This window comes from Vulpes vulpes, chromosome 15 (assembly GCF_048418805.1).
Source record: "Vulpes vulpes isolate BD-2025 chromosome 15, VulVul3, whole genome shotgun sequence".
In the NCBI taxonomy this organism is placed as follows: domain Eukaryota; kingdom Metazoa; phylum Chordata; class Mammalia; order Carnivora; family Canidae; genus Vulpes; species Vulpes vulpes.
In genome coordinates, this window is record NC_132794.1 from 70,548,271 (window position 1) to 70,567,165 (window position 18,895).

At 49.4% G+C, this 18,895-nt stretch overlaps 1 protein-coding gene across 2 annotated transcripts in view; it reads left to right on the plus strand.

Moving 5' to 3' along the window:
- Positions 1 to 18,895, plus strand: part of MAP2K1 (mitogen-activated protein kinase kinase 1) — a 78,359-nt gene that overhangs the window by 55,144 nt on the left and 4,320 nt on the right. For both annotated transcript variants that reach the window (XM_072738874.1, XM_072738875.1), the window contains exons 6-8: positions 14,584 to 14,708; positions 16,752 to 16,953; positions 18,456 to 18,520. In XM_072738874.1, the coding sequence (XP_072594975.1) occupies positions 14,584 to 14,708; positions 16,752 to 16,953; positions 18,456 to 18,520 (392 nt within the window). The remainder of the gene's footprint in view (positions 1 to 14,583; positions 14,709 to 16,751; positions 16,954 to 18,455; positions 18,521 to 18,895) is intronic.

Here is an 18,895-nt window from a genome sequence, read left to right on the forward strand (position 1 = left end):
TACCAAGTACTGTATTATGTGCTTTAGCTACTTTTCTCATTTATTGGTCACAGCAACCTTGTGATAGGTTTGTTTTGCCTATTTTACAGATATGGAAACCCTAGCTGAGAGTTTGTTTTTCTTTCACCAGTTTGTGAGTTTCTTCAAGTCAGGGGACACATCACATTCATCTCTGTATCCCGACTCTAGTATAACAGAGAATAGCTTGCCCCTCAAAGGGTTGTTAAATGGGTGGATGTGTGATTAACAGGTGTCAGAACACACAGGAATCCAACAGTGTCTCCTGCCTCTAACAGTCATTGATCTAGGTCTGAGTTTTTCTCTCCCCACTGCCTTCCCTGTACCGTGCACTGGGTTTTTGATGGAGAGCTCTAACTTTATTTCTGTTCCAAAGAGAGGAAACTTGCAGCTCATTCCTGGAATAACCAACTTGCTTTTTCCTTCTGCCTGATGCTGCCCCCACTTTCTCAGGAATTTCTTTTTTGGCTCTGCAGTTACTGCTCTTTGGCAAGAAGAGTTGCTTTGTGAGCCAGATGGGTCTCTGGACAGTTATCTTTGGTGGAGAGTTCATTCTTTGCCCAGCCAAGAAGGGGAAGTCACTAGGACTTCTGCTCCAATGAGCAGTGTCTGCAGCAGGCAGCTTGGCCTAACTGCTCCACTTTTCAGACTCCTGCTGTCATGCATCTTCTCCAGAAGCCCTGAAAGAATTCACTGTGAGGCCTGGGCTGTGGAATGGTATTCTTGCACAACGCGATTCCTGAGCAAGAAGAACAATGAGTGGATGATTCCCAGAAACCTGGGTTAGGGTGATGATGGGATAGTGAGGCTCCTTGCTGCCAGTAAGTTTTTCCTCTGGTCTAAATATATTCTTTCCTGATGAAATTTAAACTCTGTTTCTTCTCATTATGTCCTTGAGGTGAAATGGGGAAACCTGCGGAGGCTTTTTCTTGGCTGTACATTTTTCTTTATTTCTACTTGCTGATAATTGATTTCCTGGTTGAAAGCTTAGTGGTTATTTCAATGAGTTTTCACTGTGGAATAAACCAGCCCAACCCTTAGTAGTTTAAAAACGGCAGTGTCGTGGGGTACCTGGGGGCTCAATCTGTTGAGCATCCAACTCTTGGTTTCAGTTCAGGTTATGATTTCATGGGTTGTGAGATCAAGCCCCACATCAGGCCCCTGTGCTCAGTGTGGAATCCGCTTGAGATTCTCTCTCTCTCTGCCCCTCCACCTGCTCTCGCTCTCTCAAGTAAATATCTTATTAAGTAAAAATTAGAGAAAAAAAAAACCCACAATAAACCAGTAGTGATTTACTCTCTGTAATTTTGTGGGCTGGTTGGACCTCTTTCCTCATGTTTTCACTCATCCTCTGAGACACAAACTCCCTGGCTTCTTCCCATGATGGTCTTGGGGTTTCAGTAATAAGAGAGGAGTAACCCTACTACTAAACCACCATTTAAACCTCTGTTCCCATCAGGTTAATGTCCTGTTGGCTTTAAAAAAAAAAAAAAAAAAAGTCACATGATCCAGTCAGGACTAAAAATGTAGAGGGATAGGTTCTGTCTCTTTGGGAGCAGCTAGAAAATATTTCAGCCAGTTTTCTCACTCTGTCCTGGTGACAAAAGTTCAGGGTTTGAATTCTGACTGTGCTACTGAATGTGTAACCTTGGGCAAGTTATTTAACTTGTCCAAGCCTCAGGAGGAATAGTCTACCTCCAGGGCTATGAGGATTGAGACAATGCCTACAAGCGCTTAAAATAGTGCTTGACCAACATCATGGACAATCTGTGTTACTGTTGCTTAACAGATCAATCAGTAGGTTTTTGTGATTGCCAGATGCTGGTTTAAGTATCTCAAAATGCCTAAGTGTTTTGAGATCCTGGAAAAGTTGAGAGAATTTTTTAAAAAGCTAGACTCCCACACTTGAGTAGGGCAGGAACCAGGGCCTCTCTGGTTGGGAGATTGGGTTGTGTAAGCAGAAAAGCAGTTGTCCTCGTTCCTCAGCTAGCTACCCCTGGGGTGCTGCTGCTGGGGCAGTGAGGCCTTCTTAGCCTCATGGTGGGTGTGGGAATAATGTTGGTGATATAACACTAGGCACACCTGAACTCACAAATGACTTTCTGTGAGAGGAAGAGCCATAATGGTAGTTGGGGGGAGACCACATCTAGGTGCCATTTAAGTACTGTGTTTTTCCACCTAGGTAATAGTCTCTTGAAAGTATTCACTTATTTTTAGTCGACCAGGTAAGTTGAAGGACCGTTGGCCCTAGTGAGATACCCTGCTTTGGGCATGCATATGGCTAGCTTTCATATATCTCTGATGTGTCTGTCCATGCTGGGTGCGAACCAGGTTCTCAGCCTCATTCCTGAAGGGATCTGTCTTTGCGGCTGTAGAGCAGGACTTCATGGGCCTGACTAGTACGGCTCATATTCCCACTGTCTGAGGTGATGGCCTGCTGTTCTGGACTTTGTTTGCAGGGAACCCTTCTGCTGTGATCCTGTAGCGGTGGACAAGGGTGCAAGAGCACCTGGCTCCGGGGGTACCACACATACTAGGTTTGACCACTGGCCATGGACAATCCAAAGGCAGAGAGAAGACTGGTGGTGAAACAAGAAAGGAATTTGTTTCAGTGAGGCCAACACTGAGAAGGTAGCAGACTAGTGTCTCCAGAAGGCTGAAAACACTTGGAGGTTTTTTTTTTTTTTCACTTGGAGGTTTTTAAGGAAAATGTGGGACAAAGGTCGATGGGTACATGCACGTGGGTAGTCCAGGTCAGGTCAGGTGGATCATTGTTTTTGGGGTCAGTCATGTGGGGTCTTGTGGGGGTCTTGCTGGCCTCAGGGCAGTCCCTGTTGCCCAAAGGGATAGTTCCCATCACAGGATGCTTTGCCTTCCACTCTTGCCTGAGTTGGAAGATAAGCTGCAAAGAAGAACTTAATCAATTGGAAAGAACAGATGGAGATCAAGGAGTAGTTGAAGTCCTCTGCCAGTCTGTCTTGCTTTTGTGTAGACATTATATTCTATTCCCCCGAGTGTTCAAAGGGCAAAGCAGACTGTGTGGCTTAGCCTGGTGTATGTAGTTTGTGGGCCGCTGATCAGAGAGTCGGTATTAGTTTTGTCTGGAATCTCTGGGTAACATTTTTTGGTATAATCATGGGTATGTATGTGCACATGTTCCTCCATGTTGATTTGCCCTTCTCCTCACTGTTGGCTTCCTTGATGCAAAGAAAGTAGTATTTGTATAATATTCATAGAATACCTCTAATTACAAGGTACTAAGTGAATCACTCCAGAGGCCATAAAGATGGCTCAGAAATGCATTGTGTCCTCCAGGAGCTTGGAGTCTAACAGGGGAAAAACGTCTCGAAATACAGGATGGTGGAACACAGCCAGTGTCATTTTTTTAAAAAATTTATTTATTTATGATAGTTACAGAGAGAGAGAGAGAGGCAGAGACACAGGCAGAGGGAGAAGCAGGCTCCATGCACCGGGAGCCCGATGTGGGATTCGATCCCGGGTCTCCAGGATCGCGCCCCCGGCCAAAGGCAGGTGCCAAACCGCTGCGCCACCCAGGGATCCCTATTTTTTTTATGCATGAATCGCTGCTACCCTGCCAACTTTCAAATAGAATTTGATGTGATATAATTAGGATTCTTTGGTTGTGTCAGAAATCCAGTGCAAGATTACTTAATCAAAAGAATGTATTAGTGTGGGTCACCTGTTAGAAAGCAAGGATGAATATGGGGTTGAAAAGACAGCCTCAGGACCCTGTTACCTCTCAGCATTACTCGTGGTGTGGGCCTTCTTTACAGTCTGAGGCTTTTCATTGGGGGCAGCAGGGACCTCAGTCCTTAGTGTTCTGTTCCAGAGAAAGAGCTCTGCCCACTGTCCTGTAGGCCTGAATCACTGATTGGCTGTGCTGCTAGTGCCCGCCCACTTTTGGGCCAATCACTTGTTCCAGGGACTAGCGTGGTCTGGTTGTCCACCTGGGATTATAACCTACTCTGTGGCAGGATAGATGGGACTTGTTGGTTGACAACCTAGCAGAAACACTTGTTGGGGGGAGCCTACCCCAAATGAAAAGAGGGGTTTTATTACCAGAAGGTGGAAAGGAGGAACAGAGGCTGAAAGCTAGCAAATTAGGAAGAAAAATTATATTTTGCTACTAATATGATCAAGCACTGGATCAGAAAGACAAAAAGCTGTTAACAGATCGAAACAATAATTAAACATTTAAGCAGGGGTGGGCAGACTGGCAGCCCACAGGCCACATAGGTCTACTGTCTATTTTTGTAGGGCCTGCAAGCCAAGAATTGTTTTCTAGAATTTTGTGATATATGATAATTGTTTTAAATTCAAATTTCAGTGTCCATAATGAAGTTTTGTTGGAACATAGCATGCATATTTGTTTTTCATGACTGTTTTTGTGCTATAATGGCAAAGGTAAGTGGTTGCGTGTGAAAGAGACCATATGACCCTCAAAGCCTAAAAATATTTGCTCTGTGGTCCTTTACAGAGAAAGCTTCCTGATTACTGGGTTTTAAGGGGAAGAATTTCCCCCAACTAAGGAAACCTTAGAATTTAAGTGCAAGAGGAAGCTCTGGGGTTTTCAGCTTTGAGTTCTTGGTGAAAACCTGATGGATGGCGTAGGTAGGAGAGAGGGTTTTTCACTGATCCTGAAGCTCTGATGGGAATTAACCACAAAGGTTTCAAAGTGGTCCTTGCACTCCCTGTGGCAGGAGCTCCTAGGTCTGGTGTCTCTAAAGCGGACTCAGGTGGTTAGGCTCTGAGTTCCAGGGTGGGAGGTGGGGGTCCTAAGAATGCAGCTCTGCTTCACGCCACTTACAGTGGTGATTTGCATTGCCAGCCTGTCATTCTTCTTAGCCCACTCTGCTAATCAAGGTCTTACTTTGATCAAGACTCTGAAGAAACATTATGTAAGTTAAATTGGTAGAGCATTTATACAGCTTAGCCCATAAATTGTTTCTGCCGTGGAATTGCTGGCTGATGAAGATCAATAAATGCCAAGAATAGTTTTAAGCTATGCCTCAGCTCATTTTTCTTTACCTTCTGTCAGCTGGGGTAGTGTGTAGCCTGCCTGATGCTTACATGCCGTGTTGGATTAGTAGCCTGGGCCCACAGTGCCCTGGCACCACCAGCCTAGACTTCTGAAGGGATGCCTGGCCATGGCTCTCTTCAGAGCTCGAGTAGCTCGTGCGGGGCCGTCCTGCTAGGAGGGCACCCTGGGGAAGCTCCTTATTGCCCAGGGAGCTGTCGGGCCAGAATAATTGTTGAGGCTTCTGCTGAGACTCTGATTGTTTTTGGATCACGGCCCCGGGGACAGTTGGGGGTGTCTGGAGCACGTTGTGGGTGTGCTAGCAACAGCCTCTGAAGGAACTGTGCCCTCCGCCAGGGTCGCGGTTAGAACCCTGACATCTTCGTCTTGCTGTTGGCACCTACAGGCAAGATTGGAAGTGGCCCAAGTGTGTTTTTGTTTTGTTGTTTTACAAGCCGCATGTAGCAGGCTCACATGTGATAAGTTTCTGAGTGGCTTCTTCTGTGGCCTTTGCCAGGCCCTGTCCTACCTGCCGGGCCTTTTCTGGTGTCCTGCCAGGCTTCCCTGAGCAGAAAGTCACAGTGGCCCCTGAGGCTGCACATGGGCCTCTGTCCTGACCACGGTCCTGCCTGGGTGGAAGGGGGTGTCCTTGTGCCACCATCTGTAGGCTGCCCAGAGTGTCCAGGGGGTGGCTGGGCTGCACTCCTGCTTCCTCTACATGCTAGTCTTATTCACCAGTCATGTGGTGACAGCCTTGGGGGCGGGGGCAGTGAATTTACAGGAAAACTGATTCCTTTGAACCATGTCTAGACTGCTCCACCTTACAGATGGAGAGAAACAGAGAGTGGCTAATCAGTAGCTAGAATCCAGCATGCTGGTCTCTTGGTGAGAAATGTGAATCACGTTCTCTCTAGAATTACCTCAGCTGCTAGACCCACAGAGATGGATCAGGGCTCCAGATGAGTGTCTCTTCGCTCTTTAAGCGAGGCAGATGGGCCTTTGGAGGAGGGAGAGTGCTTCCTCAGTCCCTTTAGGGAAGCACTGTGGAGGGGGTGTAACTGGCCCTGAGCTGGAATCCCAGGTAGAGGGGAGCACATGAATCGTGGCAACAGAGGCAGAGAACGCAGATCAGTCCTCACAGGGAACAGCAAGCTGTTTGGGTTGTCTAGGTTCCTGATGGCGTGTGGTGGGAGTCGATAAGGAATGCTTAAGGCACTCGAGGGGGTCTTCACTGCCCTTCTCAGGGGCTGGATATCATCATAGGCAGAGGGGAACAGAGGAGGGCTCCTACGCAGGGAAGTAAGGTGAACGATTCTTGGAAGAAGAGGGCCCCGGCTGCTGTGGCTAAGATGAGCTCGAGGGGGAGAGAGGACAGTTAGGAGGCCGTTGTCACGGTCCAGTAAGAGATGATGTGGGTGGGTCTGAGTCAGGATAGTGGCTTGGTGGGCAGCTGGGGGGAGTGGTTGTTGGGGAGCAGGTGGAGAGAGGTGGTCAGGGTTTATTCTGGAAGCCTGAGGAGAGCAAAGGGCAGGTGCCTGTGCATTCAGATAGGGAGGGGAAGACTTGCTCCCTAGCCCTTCCCAAGGCAGCTGTGGTGCAAAGGAGTGTGAGGCCCAAGCTTGTGTCTTGAGGCTCTAGCTGGTCCCTTGATGAAAGGCCTGGTGGCCCAGGCTGAGAGTAATCCTGGGAGATCTGTGTCCTGTTCTCTCTCACATCACAAAGCCTCACTTCTAAAGGAAACCTTGAGGCTATGATGTCCACCCAGAGCTCTTGTTCGGTGGGAGGGAGGAGCATGTCTTCCAAAGAAGAGTGTGTAGTTGGGGAGGGCTCTGCTCAGGACACTCCACAAGGACTGTCTCGTCCATCTGGCTCACGTTTGTCTGTAAATTGGCACACACACTCTGCTAAGTGCCTTTTTTAGGGGTCTGTCCCAATCTAAGCTAGAAATGACAATGAGTGGCCTCTTGACATCCTGGAATTTCCAGGCTTCTCTGGTGCGTGATGTGAACTTGTGACCCAGGTACATATGGTCATGCCTTACTTTGATGGAGCTTGGGCTGTCATAAATACAGTGATGCTACTAGAAATTCCCTCTCCTTGGCATTTAAAAATGAGATCTCCAGTTTTCTCTACCTTTCCTTTTTCCAATCTTTTATGCCTGTCTTCTGCTGCTGAGGAAAATTACCCTTCAGCAGGTCAAACACATTTTTTTAAGCTAATTCTCCTCTCTTGAATTGTGGATGAGAAGTATCCGTGTTAGCCAGCATTGTTTTCCTGCCTTCAGGTGGGTGATTGGCCTCGTGATAGATGTGCTGTCCTCTGAATTAGCCCACAGCCAGCAAAGGGAAATGTGTGCTTGTGGCCGGTTTCTTTAGTGGAAAAGTTTTTCTGTGTGATCTTTGGCAAGGGACATCTGTCTCCTTAAGCCTTGATTTCTGTGTCTGTAAAATGGGGCTGCTCTGCCAAATATTATTAGGGAGTCATTGAAGATGAGAGACCAGGAATCTGGGACCCATAAGCTTTTCCTGTGATTGCCCTTTCTTTTCCTTTCGCTGTCTCCACTACCACCATCCCTGCCCCCACCTCTCTTTTTTGAGTGTAACCCATGATGTACTTTTTGCTGTGGCTTTTGTTGCATCCTCTTTTAAAAATTGACCATTTCTTGCAATGGCATATATTAATGGAAACCAAAATCTGAAAAAGAAAAATGGATTCTGAGTGCTGGCAATACTGTCTCGTTTAATTGCTGACATTTCATGTGCCTTATGGGTTAGGAGATTAACACCAAATTTGCAGAACGGGGCACACAGAGTTAGAAAATGAAAGCATTTCAAAACTGATGAGTCTTGGGAGGGAAGAAAAAAAAATTAAATGGCACTCAGTGGCCTGAGTTGTAAGAAGTGCAGAGGTGAAAGTACCTGCTTGTTAGGACCAGGCTCCAGAAGTTCCGTGGTTGAACTCGGTTGTTGAAGCGGGAGGAGGTGGGAAGCAGCCTCTGGTTCCCTGTCTGCAAGTTTCTGAAGGTGGGACAGGGCGCCTATGCTGAGAAGGAAGCTCTCATCTCCCGGAGCAGAGAAATCTTTTCTCTCATGAGTCTTAAATGATTTATCTGTCCTGTTCCCAGAAAAAGCCTGTTACATTTATAATGTGAGTGACCTTCTTCCCCTACCACAACTTAAAAAAAAAACTGAGATATGATTAACATAACATTGTGTTGGTTTCGTGTGTAAGGCATGCTGATTTGATGGATGGATCACCACAGTAAGTATAGTTAATACCAGCATGCGATTGCATTTTTTTTTCTTATGATGAGAACTTTTAAGAACTTGCAGGAGCTTCTGGCTGCCTCAGTCAGTAGACAATGTGAGTCTTGATCTTGGGGTTGTGAGTTCAAGCCCCATGTTAGATGGAGGGATTTCTTTAAAAAAAAAAAAAAAAAAAAAGGCTGCCCGGGTGGCTTAGCGGTTTAGCGCCACCTTCAGCCCAGGGCCTGATTCTGGAGGCCCGGGATCGAGTCCCATGTTGGGCTCCCTGTGAGGAGCCTGCTTCTCCCTCTGCCTGTGTCTCTCATGAATAAATAAATGAAATCTTAAAAAAAAAAAAAAAAGTACTCTCTTAGCAACTTACAAATGAACAATCCAGTATTGTTAACTATAGTCACTGTGTTGTTCATTGCACCCCAGGAATATTTGTCTTACAACTGGAAGTTTGTACCATCTGACCACTGTCACCCGCAACTAAATAATGGCTTTTCTGAAACTTTGGAGTACAGCTCACCGTTTGCTCGGTCATCTAGAGCCCAGTTACCTCGGCTCTGGATAATCAAGAGTCTGAGTGCTACTGTAGCCTCTGCCATTAGCTCCCTGTATAATCTTGACAGACCTCTCCCTGACTCTGGGCCTCACTGTTTCTCATCTGTACACCAGGGGGTAGGGGGCTTGCTTCTCACCATTGTTGCGAGGATTAAAGAAGACTGTATTTAAAAGGCCTGGCATAGGAGGTCTTCGATGAACCAGAGCTGTTGTGGCATCTTCCCAGGCTGGCTGGGCTTGCCTGTGCCATCCCCCCCACCCCCGCCCTGGCAGCTGCATCCCTTCTCCTTCCCTGGGAGAAGGCAGCAAGAGGAGAAAGCCGTGCTCTTGAGGAGGTTGGGTGGGAGAGGAGGTTACAGTTCAGGGCTAATTGAGGGTTTGGGATTTTCTCTGAATGTTAATTAGGTTGCTATTTAATTAGCTCCCTGAGGTCATGGGTAAGGTAACTGGAGGTGGCTCTGTGGAGAACATTATTTGACATACCAGGGTTGGCCACTTTTCCCTTCTGTTTCTTCACTTTTAGAGAAGGGTTATTAGGGACCTTCCAGGGTTGCTAAGAAGGGATCATTTGAGGCCTAAAGTCATCATTTAAAAATCTCATTTGCCTTCATTTCTGTAACCTTTAACTCACTTATCCAAAGTCATCTCACTTTTGGATTTAGCCTTTGTCACAGATGAGCGGGAGTCTGGCTTCCAGGCATCATTCAGCTTGCTTCTTTCTCTGGGGCCCTCATTTCTTTTTTCTTCCTCCTATTTCTCTTGCGTTCCCCATCCCCTCTGCGGCTCCCCAGCCCTCTCTTTCTTCATGCCCTCTCTTCCATCGTGTGCACCCCCACCTCCATAGCGAATGCAACTTCCTATAATATTCTTCTCTGCCAAATGAAACGAGGTTACTCGATCATACCCTTTGGGGGGCTGACACTCGCCTTGCTGCATCTGCCTGATGGGAGCTGCCCACTAGTCAGGCTGGCGTTGAGCCTGGCCAGGTGGAAGAATTCAGAGTATCAGTCCACAGTGCCCTCAGGCCCTCTCCCTTCGCCCTCACCATCGTACACATGTGTACGACGTTCTTCTTACTTTTCGTGTCCTGTCTCTCCTTGTGGATGGCCTTGAAGAACCGTGTCCTTTTATTCATAGCTCAGTTGTGTTTATAAAATAAGTACATGACCCACTGATTTATTTAATCCAAACCCTTTGTTTTACAGGGATAGAAAATGCTCAGAAATTAAGTAAAAATTACGTGCTCTTGGGGAAAGGATCAGAAGGCTTTGCACAGTGGTTATTTTCTGGGGCAGAAAATAGGAAAGAAGAAAATACTTTGTCCACTTTTTTCATAAAACCTCCTTGTTTGTTTCTGAGGAAGGAGGACTTACTCGTCCTCATTGTTGCAGGGCCTGAGCAGGATTGGGGCAACAAACCATGGCTCCTCAGAGGTTTCCCGGGGAAGCTTGTCAGCCTGGGGGCCTCATGGATGCTGGGCGCTTCCTTCAGAATGCAGCCCAGCCCGCCAGGTCCTGTGGCTCCTCCCAGTCTCGACCTCTTGATATTGGAGGGTGAGAAAGGGAACCCACGGCCTGGAGAAGGCTTTGGGCAGTAGAGGGGGCCTGGGCCTCTGATGTGAACAGTGGTTGGGGTTGCTGCTAGGACATTGTGGGAGGAAGCCCGATGAAACCTTGGAGGGCTCCAGGAACAGGGCAGGCTCCCAAATGAGGAAGGGGACCCTTGAAAACTTGGACCTGGACCTGGAGGTGAGGGTGGGCTGGAAGGGTGCGTGTTTCACATGTGGGGGAGCGGGGGAGGCATGGTTAGAGGGGCAGGCCTGAGCTGGGGCCCGACACAGCAGGAAGCTGGAGAGGGAGGGAGGGCTTTGGGCTCTGTGGCTAATGTGGAAAGGCAGGCGAGAGGTGGGGACTTTCCCACTGCAGGAGCACCGATTTCTGTGCAGGACTGAGTGAGGAGGAGGATGTGGGGACAGGATGGAGGAACAAGGGCAGTGATGGTGGAGAGCAAAGGTAGGATGCTGCCAGTTGGAGAAAGCAGTCTCTCTGGACTTGTATGACATGGACCTTTTATGCCCCCAGAGAAGAGCCTGATTTGGCTGGGGCTGCTAGAAGGAAGCGTGTCCCAGCCTTGTGGCTCAGCCACATGCTCTGTAGTTGAGGGCTTTGGAGGCCCAGGTCTGCAGGCAGCCTCTTGTCCGCCCTCCAGGTCACCAGGAGGGAGCATCCAGGTCACCAGGAGGGAGTGTGTGCAGTGGGAGTGGTTCCCAGGGTGTGGTCCAGGCAGGGAAATCTCAGGGTTTCCCTCTGCTCCTCTGACCCCATCCCCCATGGTTTCTGCAGCCTCCCAGGCAGTGTTGTTCCCTGGCAGTGGGGGAAGCGGGAGCTGACAGTCAGCGATGGAGGAGAGTGGCGTTACATAAGTTTGGAGAAAAAGAGGCTTGCTTGCCATGTGAATAGAAATCAGATCCACGCAGTGACAGAGGCCGTGTAGCCACTCCTGAGCAGCAGCTGCAGCCTGGAGAGAAGCATCTGAACCAGCAGAAGAAGGAAAACCTGGGTGGGGGTGGGGGTGGAAGGTGGGGGAGGCTCTCTGGGGTGGAGGGAGGAAGCAGGTGTCTGGTGCTATGAACTGCTCCTCGTGGAGGGTGGCCTGTGAAAGAATCCTTTTGTCTCTGTAACATTGTGTGCCGTGTAAATGCCAACCCCGCATTAGGTTGGTCTTGGTCACCATCGGGTAAGGTCACAGGAGCTGTGATTGTTACCATCACTTCACCCGCAGGCAGGCCGGTGCTGGAGAAGCAGAGGGCCTGGCTCAAGGCTGCCAGTGGAGCAGATGGCAGGGCGGGATTTGAATACAAGTGTCTTTAGCCAGGCTGTTCTTTTGCTCGAAAACAGAGCCTAACCTGCCTTGGGCTCCTTTGGGAGGTGAGGGAGGCACAGGGGTGAAGGGCCGTCCAGGTTGGAGTGCCTCCTGTGTGCTCTCCCTGCGGCACCTCCTGCGAGCACCATCTCCCTGCCACTTGGCATCACCTGCCACACACTGGACACTCTCCTCTGGGGTGAGGTGTGTGTCCTCCGTTGGAGAAGGGCCATGGTACTGTGCGGGTGAAGACCGCGGCTCCTCAGCTGGAAGTGTGTGTTGGGGCCTGCCCTCATTCTAGGTGTGGAGAAGAAACAGAAGACAGGTTCAGTCCCTGACATCCCGAAGGAATTCTGCGGGAGGCTGCATGACTCTATCCAGGTCGTTGCTAAGGGTCCTCCTCCCTGCTCAGAGGCACCCTCCCCCTCATGGTGTGTGGTCTTACCTGGTTTTCATGGCCCTTGAGACCACCTGACGCTGCCCATTTGTTTGTTGGTTTTTGTCTGTACGCACGCTAAAATGTAAGCTCCTTGACAGTAGGCACTCCCATCGGTTTGCTTGCCCTTGTCTTCTTGGTATCTGCACCGGCCCTGACGCATCCAGGTGCTCCATGAACAGGAAGTGGATGAGGGGAGCAGAGGTGGGTCATGTGGCCGCAGGGTGGGAGGGAACCAGATTCCTGCTAAGGTTACTTCTGATGCCTGCATTCTGGAAGTCTTTATGGAACAGACACAGGGAGGGTGACAGGGCCTTTGGAAAGGTCTCATGTCCTGTGACATGATGAGGGCTGGGTCTTGGGAAGACTGCACCAGTGGCTCTGAGTGCTCCTGTATGTACACCGTGAGTTCAGAGCCTTCCTTTCAGGAGGGTTTAGGAGCCCCTGCTGTGAGCAAGTTCCAGGCCTGTCTCCCGGGGGGGCGTGAGGCACAGAGACTGAGATGCTGGAGCTGGCGGAGCATCTTGGGAATGAGGGGCGGAGAAGGGACAGGCAGGAGAAGGACTTTATTGGGATACAGGAGACTGGGTTTTTTGTTTTCACTTTATCCTTGGAAAGATGCTTCTGTAGACTTGTTAGAATCTGTTCAAGGATAAATACAGGCATATATCATTTTATTGTGCTTTGCAGATACTGCATTTTTTTGAGATTGATGGTTTGTGTCAGTCCTGCATCGAGTGAGTCTACACTACACCATTTTTCCAGCAGCGTTTTTGCTCACTTCACGTCTCTGGGTCACATTTTGTTAATTCTTGAATTTTTCAAACTTTTCATTATTATGTTTGTTATGGTGATCTGTGATCAGTGGTTATGACTTGCCAAAAGCTCAGGTAATTGTTAACAGTTTTTAGCAGTAAAGTATTTTTGAATTCAGGTATGTACATCATTTTCTTAAACATAATGCTGCTGTATACTTCATAGACTATGGTCTAGTTTAAGCATAACTTAAAAAAAAAAAAGATTTATTTATTTATTTGCTTGAGAGAGAGAGTGAGCATGATCGAGGTGGGGGAAGCAAAGGGAGAGGGAGAAGCACATTCCCCGCTGAGCAGGGAGCCTGACCTAGGACTTAATCCCACGACCCTGAGATCATGACCTGAGCGGAAGTCAGCTGTTTAATCTACTGTGAGCCGCCCAGGTGCCCCAACATAACTTTTATATGCACCAGGAAACGCAAGAAAACTCACTTGACTCTCTTTACTCTTTATATATATTCACTTTATGTAATGCAGTGGTCTGGACCTTCAAGGGGTGTCTGTAAATGCATTCATCTGAGAGTACTGAAGAGAAAAATAATAAAATGGGAATAGTGGTTCAGATAGCTTTGGATTATGGGGATTTGGTTTTTTCCCTTGAATTCTCCAGATATTCTCTAGAGTATCCCTATTACTTCTATCAAAGATTGCCTGTCCAGTTTATGCTTTGCCCTCGGCTATGGCCTGCTTACTGGGGGGGTATCATTGCTGAGGTCTGCCCACACAACCCTGGCCTGGGGACTTTTACCAACTTCCAGCCTCGTTTCCCCACGTATAAATAAGAACCCTTGACCCTGCTCTGCCCACTTTACAGAGCAGAGTTTGAATCAGGGGAGATGGTGGAAGTTCACATCCCTCTGCAAAGGGAAGGGCTGGTGAGCTAGTAGTGATGGGGCAGCCAGGTGGGAAGAGGGGAGGGTCCGAGTGCAGGGAAGGCTTTGGGGCTGGTACTGGCGGCACTGCCTTGACTGACCCTGGTAGGGCAGTGGGGGGCTCCCCTGGGCCCATAGCTGCTGTGGCTGTGGAGACTGTTTGGGGGATGACCTCCGAGACGTCAGTCCTAAGGCAGCTGCCAGCCTCTGCCACGCATATTTGTAAAACCCCCATGCTTTGTGCGTGGTGTGAAGGTCAAGAATAGGCATTCCTGTCTGGTCTCCCCTGATTCTTTGGTGTGTGGCCTCAGCCAGCATACAAGTCTTACTGTCTGTGCTGTTCTTCTGCCATATGATCCAACCGTTGCTGTTCCGTCTTGCCAGTGAGGGTGACTGAAGCAACCAAGTCTGAAATCTTATTTATAACTGACTCCTTCCTGTGGGTCATGTGTTCAAGTCTGGATTCTCAAAGAGTGGAAATCCACTGACTTTCTGGCCTGCTTGTATAACAGGTTGCCATTTCTTCTCCTGGCAGTCTTTTCTCGAACCCTGAACAAGACGGATTAAGGGACTGTGGTGTCCCGTGTTTGCAAGCCAAGAGCTGGCTGTGGGATGGCAGTACGTCCTGGGACTCGTGGTCAAGGCTGTTCTGTCTGGAGAGTGCTGACCCTTCTCGCCCCCAATCCACCTGTGTCAACTCCCTCCTTTTTCTGTGTTCTCTCTCCTGCAGATGTCAAGCCTTCCAACATCCTTGTGAACTCCCGTGGGGAGATCAAGCTCTGTGACTTTGGGGTCAGCGGGCAGCTCATTGACTCCATGGCCAACTCCTTCGTGGGCACAAGGTCCTACATGTCGGTATGAGCAGCGAGTTCCATTTCTCAGGCGTCTTGCCTGGTCAGGCATAGGAGCCAAGTGGGTGGTTTCCCCTGTGGGGCCAGAACGTGTCCTGGGTGATGGAGGTTGGGGAAAAAGAAATGGGGGAGGAGGCATCATGGTCCCTTCCTGAGGAGGCAGTAGCATCAGCATGTCTTCTTCCCACCATGCCATGAGCTCCCAGGGGTCAGGGATAGGACCGTGGGCGTCTCTGGTCCCTAGGGTCTGGCTTGGGGCCTGGCCTGTGATAGGTGCCCGGGCAGTGCTTGGTGAGTAGGCTAATGTTTGGTTGACTGACTGGGTGAGTAAATGGCTAGCGTGCTCCAGAGGATTTGGGAAGGGGGGATGTCTCTGGGTGAGTGCTGGGGTAGAGGGGCGCGAAGGTGAGTGGGGATCTCCATGGCAGGGACTGCAGCACGGATTAACCCGGGGGTGGGGGGGAGGCCCAGAGGCTGGGGCATCCCTGCACAGAGAGCGTTTCCCAAGCTCTCTTCTACATCCTTGAGGGATCGCATCTGGTCTATGTGGTTGTCCTGTGAAGTGCAGATTATCGCTCCCACTTTGGAGATGAGGAAATCCAAATGCAGAGCCTGGATTGAAAGCCAGGTCTTCTTGCCGTTTTGTCCCCTTTGCTCAGCACACCCTCACTTGCCCCTTGGATCCGACTCATTGACAGCTGCTTCCGGCCTCTGTGTGTGGAAGTCCATGCCCACATCCTCATTCCTTCTTGCCCGCCCCTTGCCCCTACCTTGACTCCAGCCACTGTCAGCGTGGGTCACCCAGTGCCGACCCACACTTCCACCCCCTCCACTCCAGTGACACACGGTCTATAAGAAACATGAAACCTGTGGGCCCTTCAGCTTCTTCCCTGAGTATCTAAGAACTGAGTAGCTCACACTCTGGGCTGCTCACCTGCCAACTGCAAAGTTCAAAATCAATCAACAGGCCCTGGGACTTATTGATCCAGGGTTAGTGGTTTGGGTTTTGTGGTTATGTGATCAGTTCCAAAATAGTCTGGTGTTTGAGTTAGTGAAAAATCCTATGGGAGATATTAATGATGTCTTAAAAATAGTACAATGGTCAGAATAAGGAGGTTTTTTTTTTTTTTGTGGTAGAGTTCTTAAAGTACATGTGCTATTTCAATTAATGCTGTATAGCACTATATACTTTTTTTCCTGGATTCTTCTACCAGTAACAACCCGTATTTGTGTAGTGTTTTGCAGCATCTAACATACATTTCCATTCGCTTTGACCTTCTCAGTAACCCCCGTAAGGAGAGCAGATATTTTGTGACGTCTGTATTGTCGTCCCCACCATCTTTATCGGCTCCACTTTATGGAGGAGGGGTCTCAGGCTCAGGGTCATGTAGTTTACAGAAGTCGCAGAGTTGGGACTTGAACTCCGGTCTCCTGACCCCAGATCCCCTACCTTTTCTACTGTTCCATGTTGTCTGAGAACAGTCAATGAGTCTGTGGTGGAGCTGGTCTTAGAGTTCAACTTTCCCAACTCAAGGCCAGTGCTCTACCCACTGCACATTTCACTCATGACTCACATTCCAGAAGCCACATGTTGCAGACCCAGGGGACAAGATGAGCCTCATAGGCCCGGCTTTGGACCAGCTACCCTGCACGTGCAAGACAGTGACGAGGCTGGGCAGAGCTGGAGCCACAGGGGAAGTGGCGGCCAGAGGCCAACCAGGCCTGTGCCTGTTAGTGGAGGGCCGTGAGGAGGCGTGGGTCAGAGCCATGGGAGCCAGCTCTAGGATTCAGTGAACACAGTAGTTGAGGGCAGGTCAGAAACCAAATTAAAGCAGTTAGTAGAGGTCCTAAAGAAGGAAAACTGCATCAGATCCAGGGCCAGAGTCCGGACGGAACAGGGCAGCCCACTCCCTGCAGTGTGAACAAGCCTCAAAGGGGCAGGGAGTGCCGAGGCCTCCCTTGGAGCCTCTGGGGGACTCGCCTCTCCCTCTCTTGAGTGGGCCCGAGTTAGCTCACAAGTGATCATAATTGTGTGTCTCTCCTGCAGCCAGAAAGACTCCAGGGGACTCATTACTCCGTGCAGTCGGACATCTGGAGCATGGGACTCTCTCTGGTGGAGATGGCGGTTGGGAGGTATCCCATCCCTCCTCCGGATGCCAAGGAGCTGGAGCTGATGTTTGGGTGCCAAGTGGAGGGAGACGTGGCTGAGACCCCACCCAGACCAAGGACCCCGGGAAGACCCCTTAGCTGTGAGTGGCCTGGTGTGGCCCCAGCTTGGACTGGGGTAGAGTGGGGGCAGGGTCCCTTATCGCTGTGGGTTACTTGAGGGCTGACTGAACATTCTCCCAAGACGGATTGCCTGTCTCCGGATGCCAGGGCGGGGCCAGAGAGGGGGGCTCCAGGTGGGTGTTAAATGACTGTTACTCCCAACATCTTCTCACCCTTTGCGGAGTGCCTGCTATGTTCCTGGCACGGCATTTAGGACTTTATGTGCACTCTTGGATTTTTTTAAAAACCATGACTTTTATTTTTTTAGGTAGATATATATTTTTTAATGGTTTTATTTATTCATGAGAGACACAGAGAGAGAGAGGCAGAGGGAGAAGCAGGCTCCATGCAGGGAGCCCGATGTGGGACTCGATCCCAGGGCTCTAGGATCATACCCTGGGCGAAAGGCAGGCGCTAAACTGCTGAACCACCCAGGGATCCCTAGGTAGATATTTTTGAGATAAAATTCAGACAACATAAAATGCACATTTTAAAGTGTACATTTCAGTGGCTTTTAGTATATTTTTCCATGTTGTGTAGCCATCACCACTATAATTCCAGAACGTGTTCGTCACCCTAAAAGAAACCTCACGTCCATAAGCGCTCATTCCCAACTCCCTGCACCTCCAGCCCCTGGCGACCCCCCAACCTCCCTGTCTCCGTAGACTTGCCGAGGATTACCTAATTTTATTTTATTTTAATTAATTTATTTATTTTTGGATTACCTAATTTTAATAGCGATTGTGTGTGAGTAGTAGTATAGTCTCCATGTTAGATACTTTTGAGAAAACTGAGGCACGCGGTGCCTGACTTTCAGGACTGCATTCTCTAAGTGTCCAAGTCTGAGTTCTAGGTCCTGAGCACTGGGCAGCACCACCTGCCTCTCTGATCACGCATAGTGGGAATAGACCTGGTGCTGGGACTGTCCTGGCTCAGCCACTGTCTTCTGACATACTTCCTGCTGGGACGCTCCTGTGTGGCCAGGAGGACCTGCCGTCTGCCCCGGGAAGGCCCTCACGGGAGGGCGATATGAAGGGAGAAACGGGGGCAAGGAGAGCGGGTGCTGGTGGGTCACTGGAGGGGCTGCAGTCCGAGGCTGACCTCGGACTCTGGAGGACAGAAGGAAGAAACCCAAGTTCAGGGAGAATTAAGACAGTCCTTGAGTTCTTGGTTATTACCTCATTTACTCCTCGGGAAGAAGGGCAGACATGATGATTATCCGTGTCCACTTTATCAAAGTCGTGGATTTGCCTGAGGTGGCCGTCCTTGGAGGGAATAGGGCCCAGACTCTGGCTGCTGGCCAGCTCTGTGGCCTTGCCGGTCCCTTCTGTGGCCAGCCTTATCTGTGGCTCTGGTATCGCTGCTTATCATCCACCACCCTATTCTGGTCCCGAGGACCCACGGTCCAGTCCCTAGTCTCACGTTGGAAGACAACTTCCTGTTTTTCTAAGTGTTTTCTTTTTTCTTGCTATAAAATCTGCAGCTTATGGAATGGACAGCCGACCGCCCATGGCAATTTTTGAGCTGTTGGATTACATAGTCAACGAGGTAAGTACCACATGGCTTCCTTGACCGTGGTATTTGCTTCTATTAAGAGAAACAGTTAATTTGACTGGAATATCTGTGAGTTGTTTGCACAGTGGGGCTTCTTGGGTTCCTGTGGATTCTTATAGGGTGTCATGCTCTTGGAACTGAGCGGCTGGTTTAGAGGCTGCAGGTGTCCCCTTTGGCAGGGAACATCTTTGGGTAGCTCTTTCTCTAGCTTTCTTAGAGTCCAGAGCCTCCAGCGTGCCCATTACATTCTTACTGCTTCATTCACCAGGCGTTTCTTGTGCACTTACATGGGTTGCATGTGCATTGTGGGGTGGTGGCAGGGATGCGGTGGGGGTCCACAGATGGAAAAACAGAAGTCTCTAGTCTTGA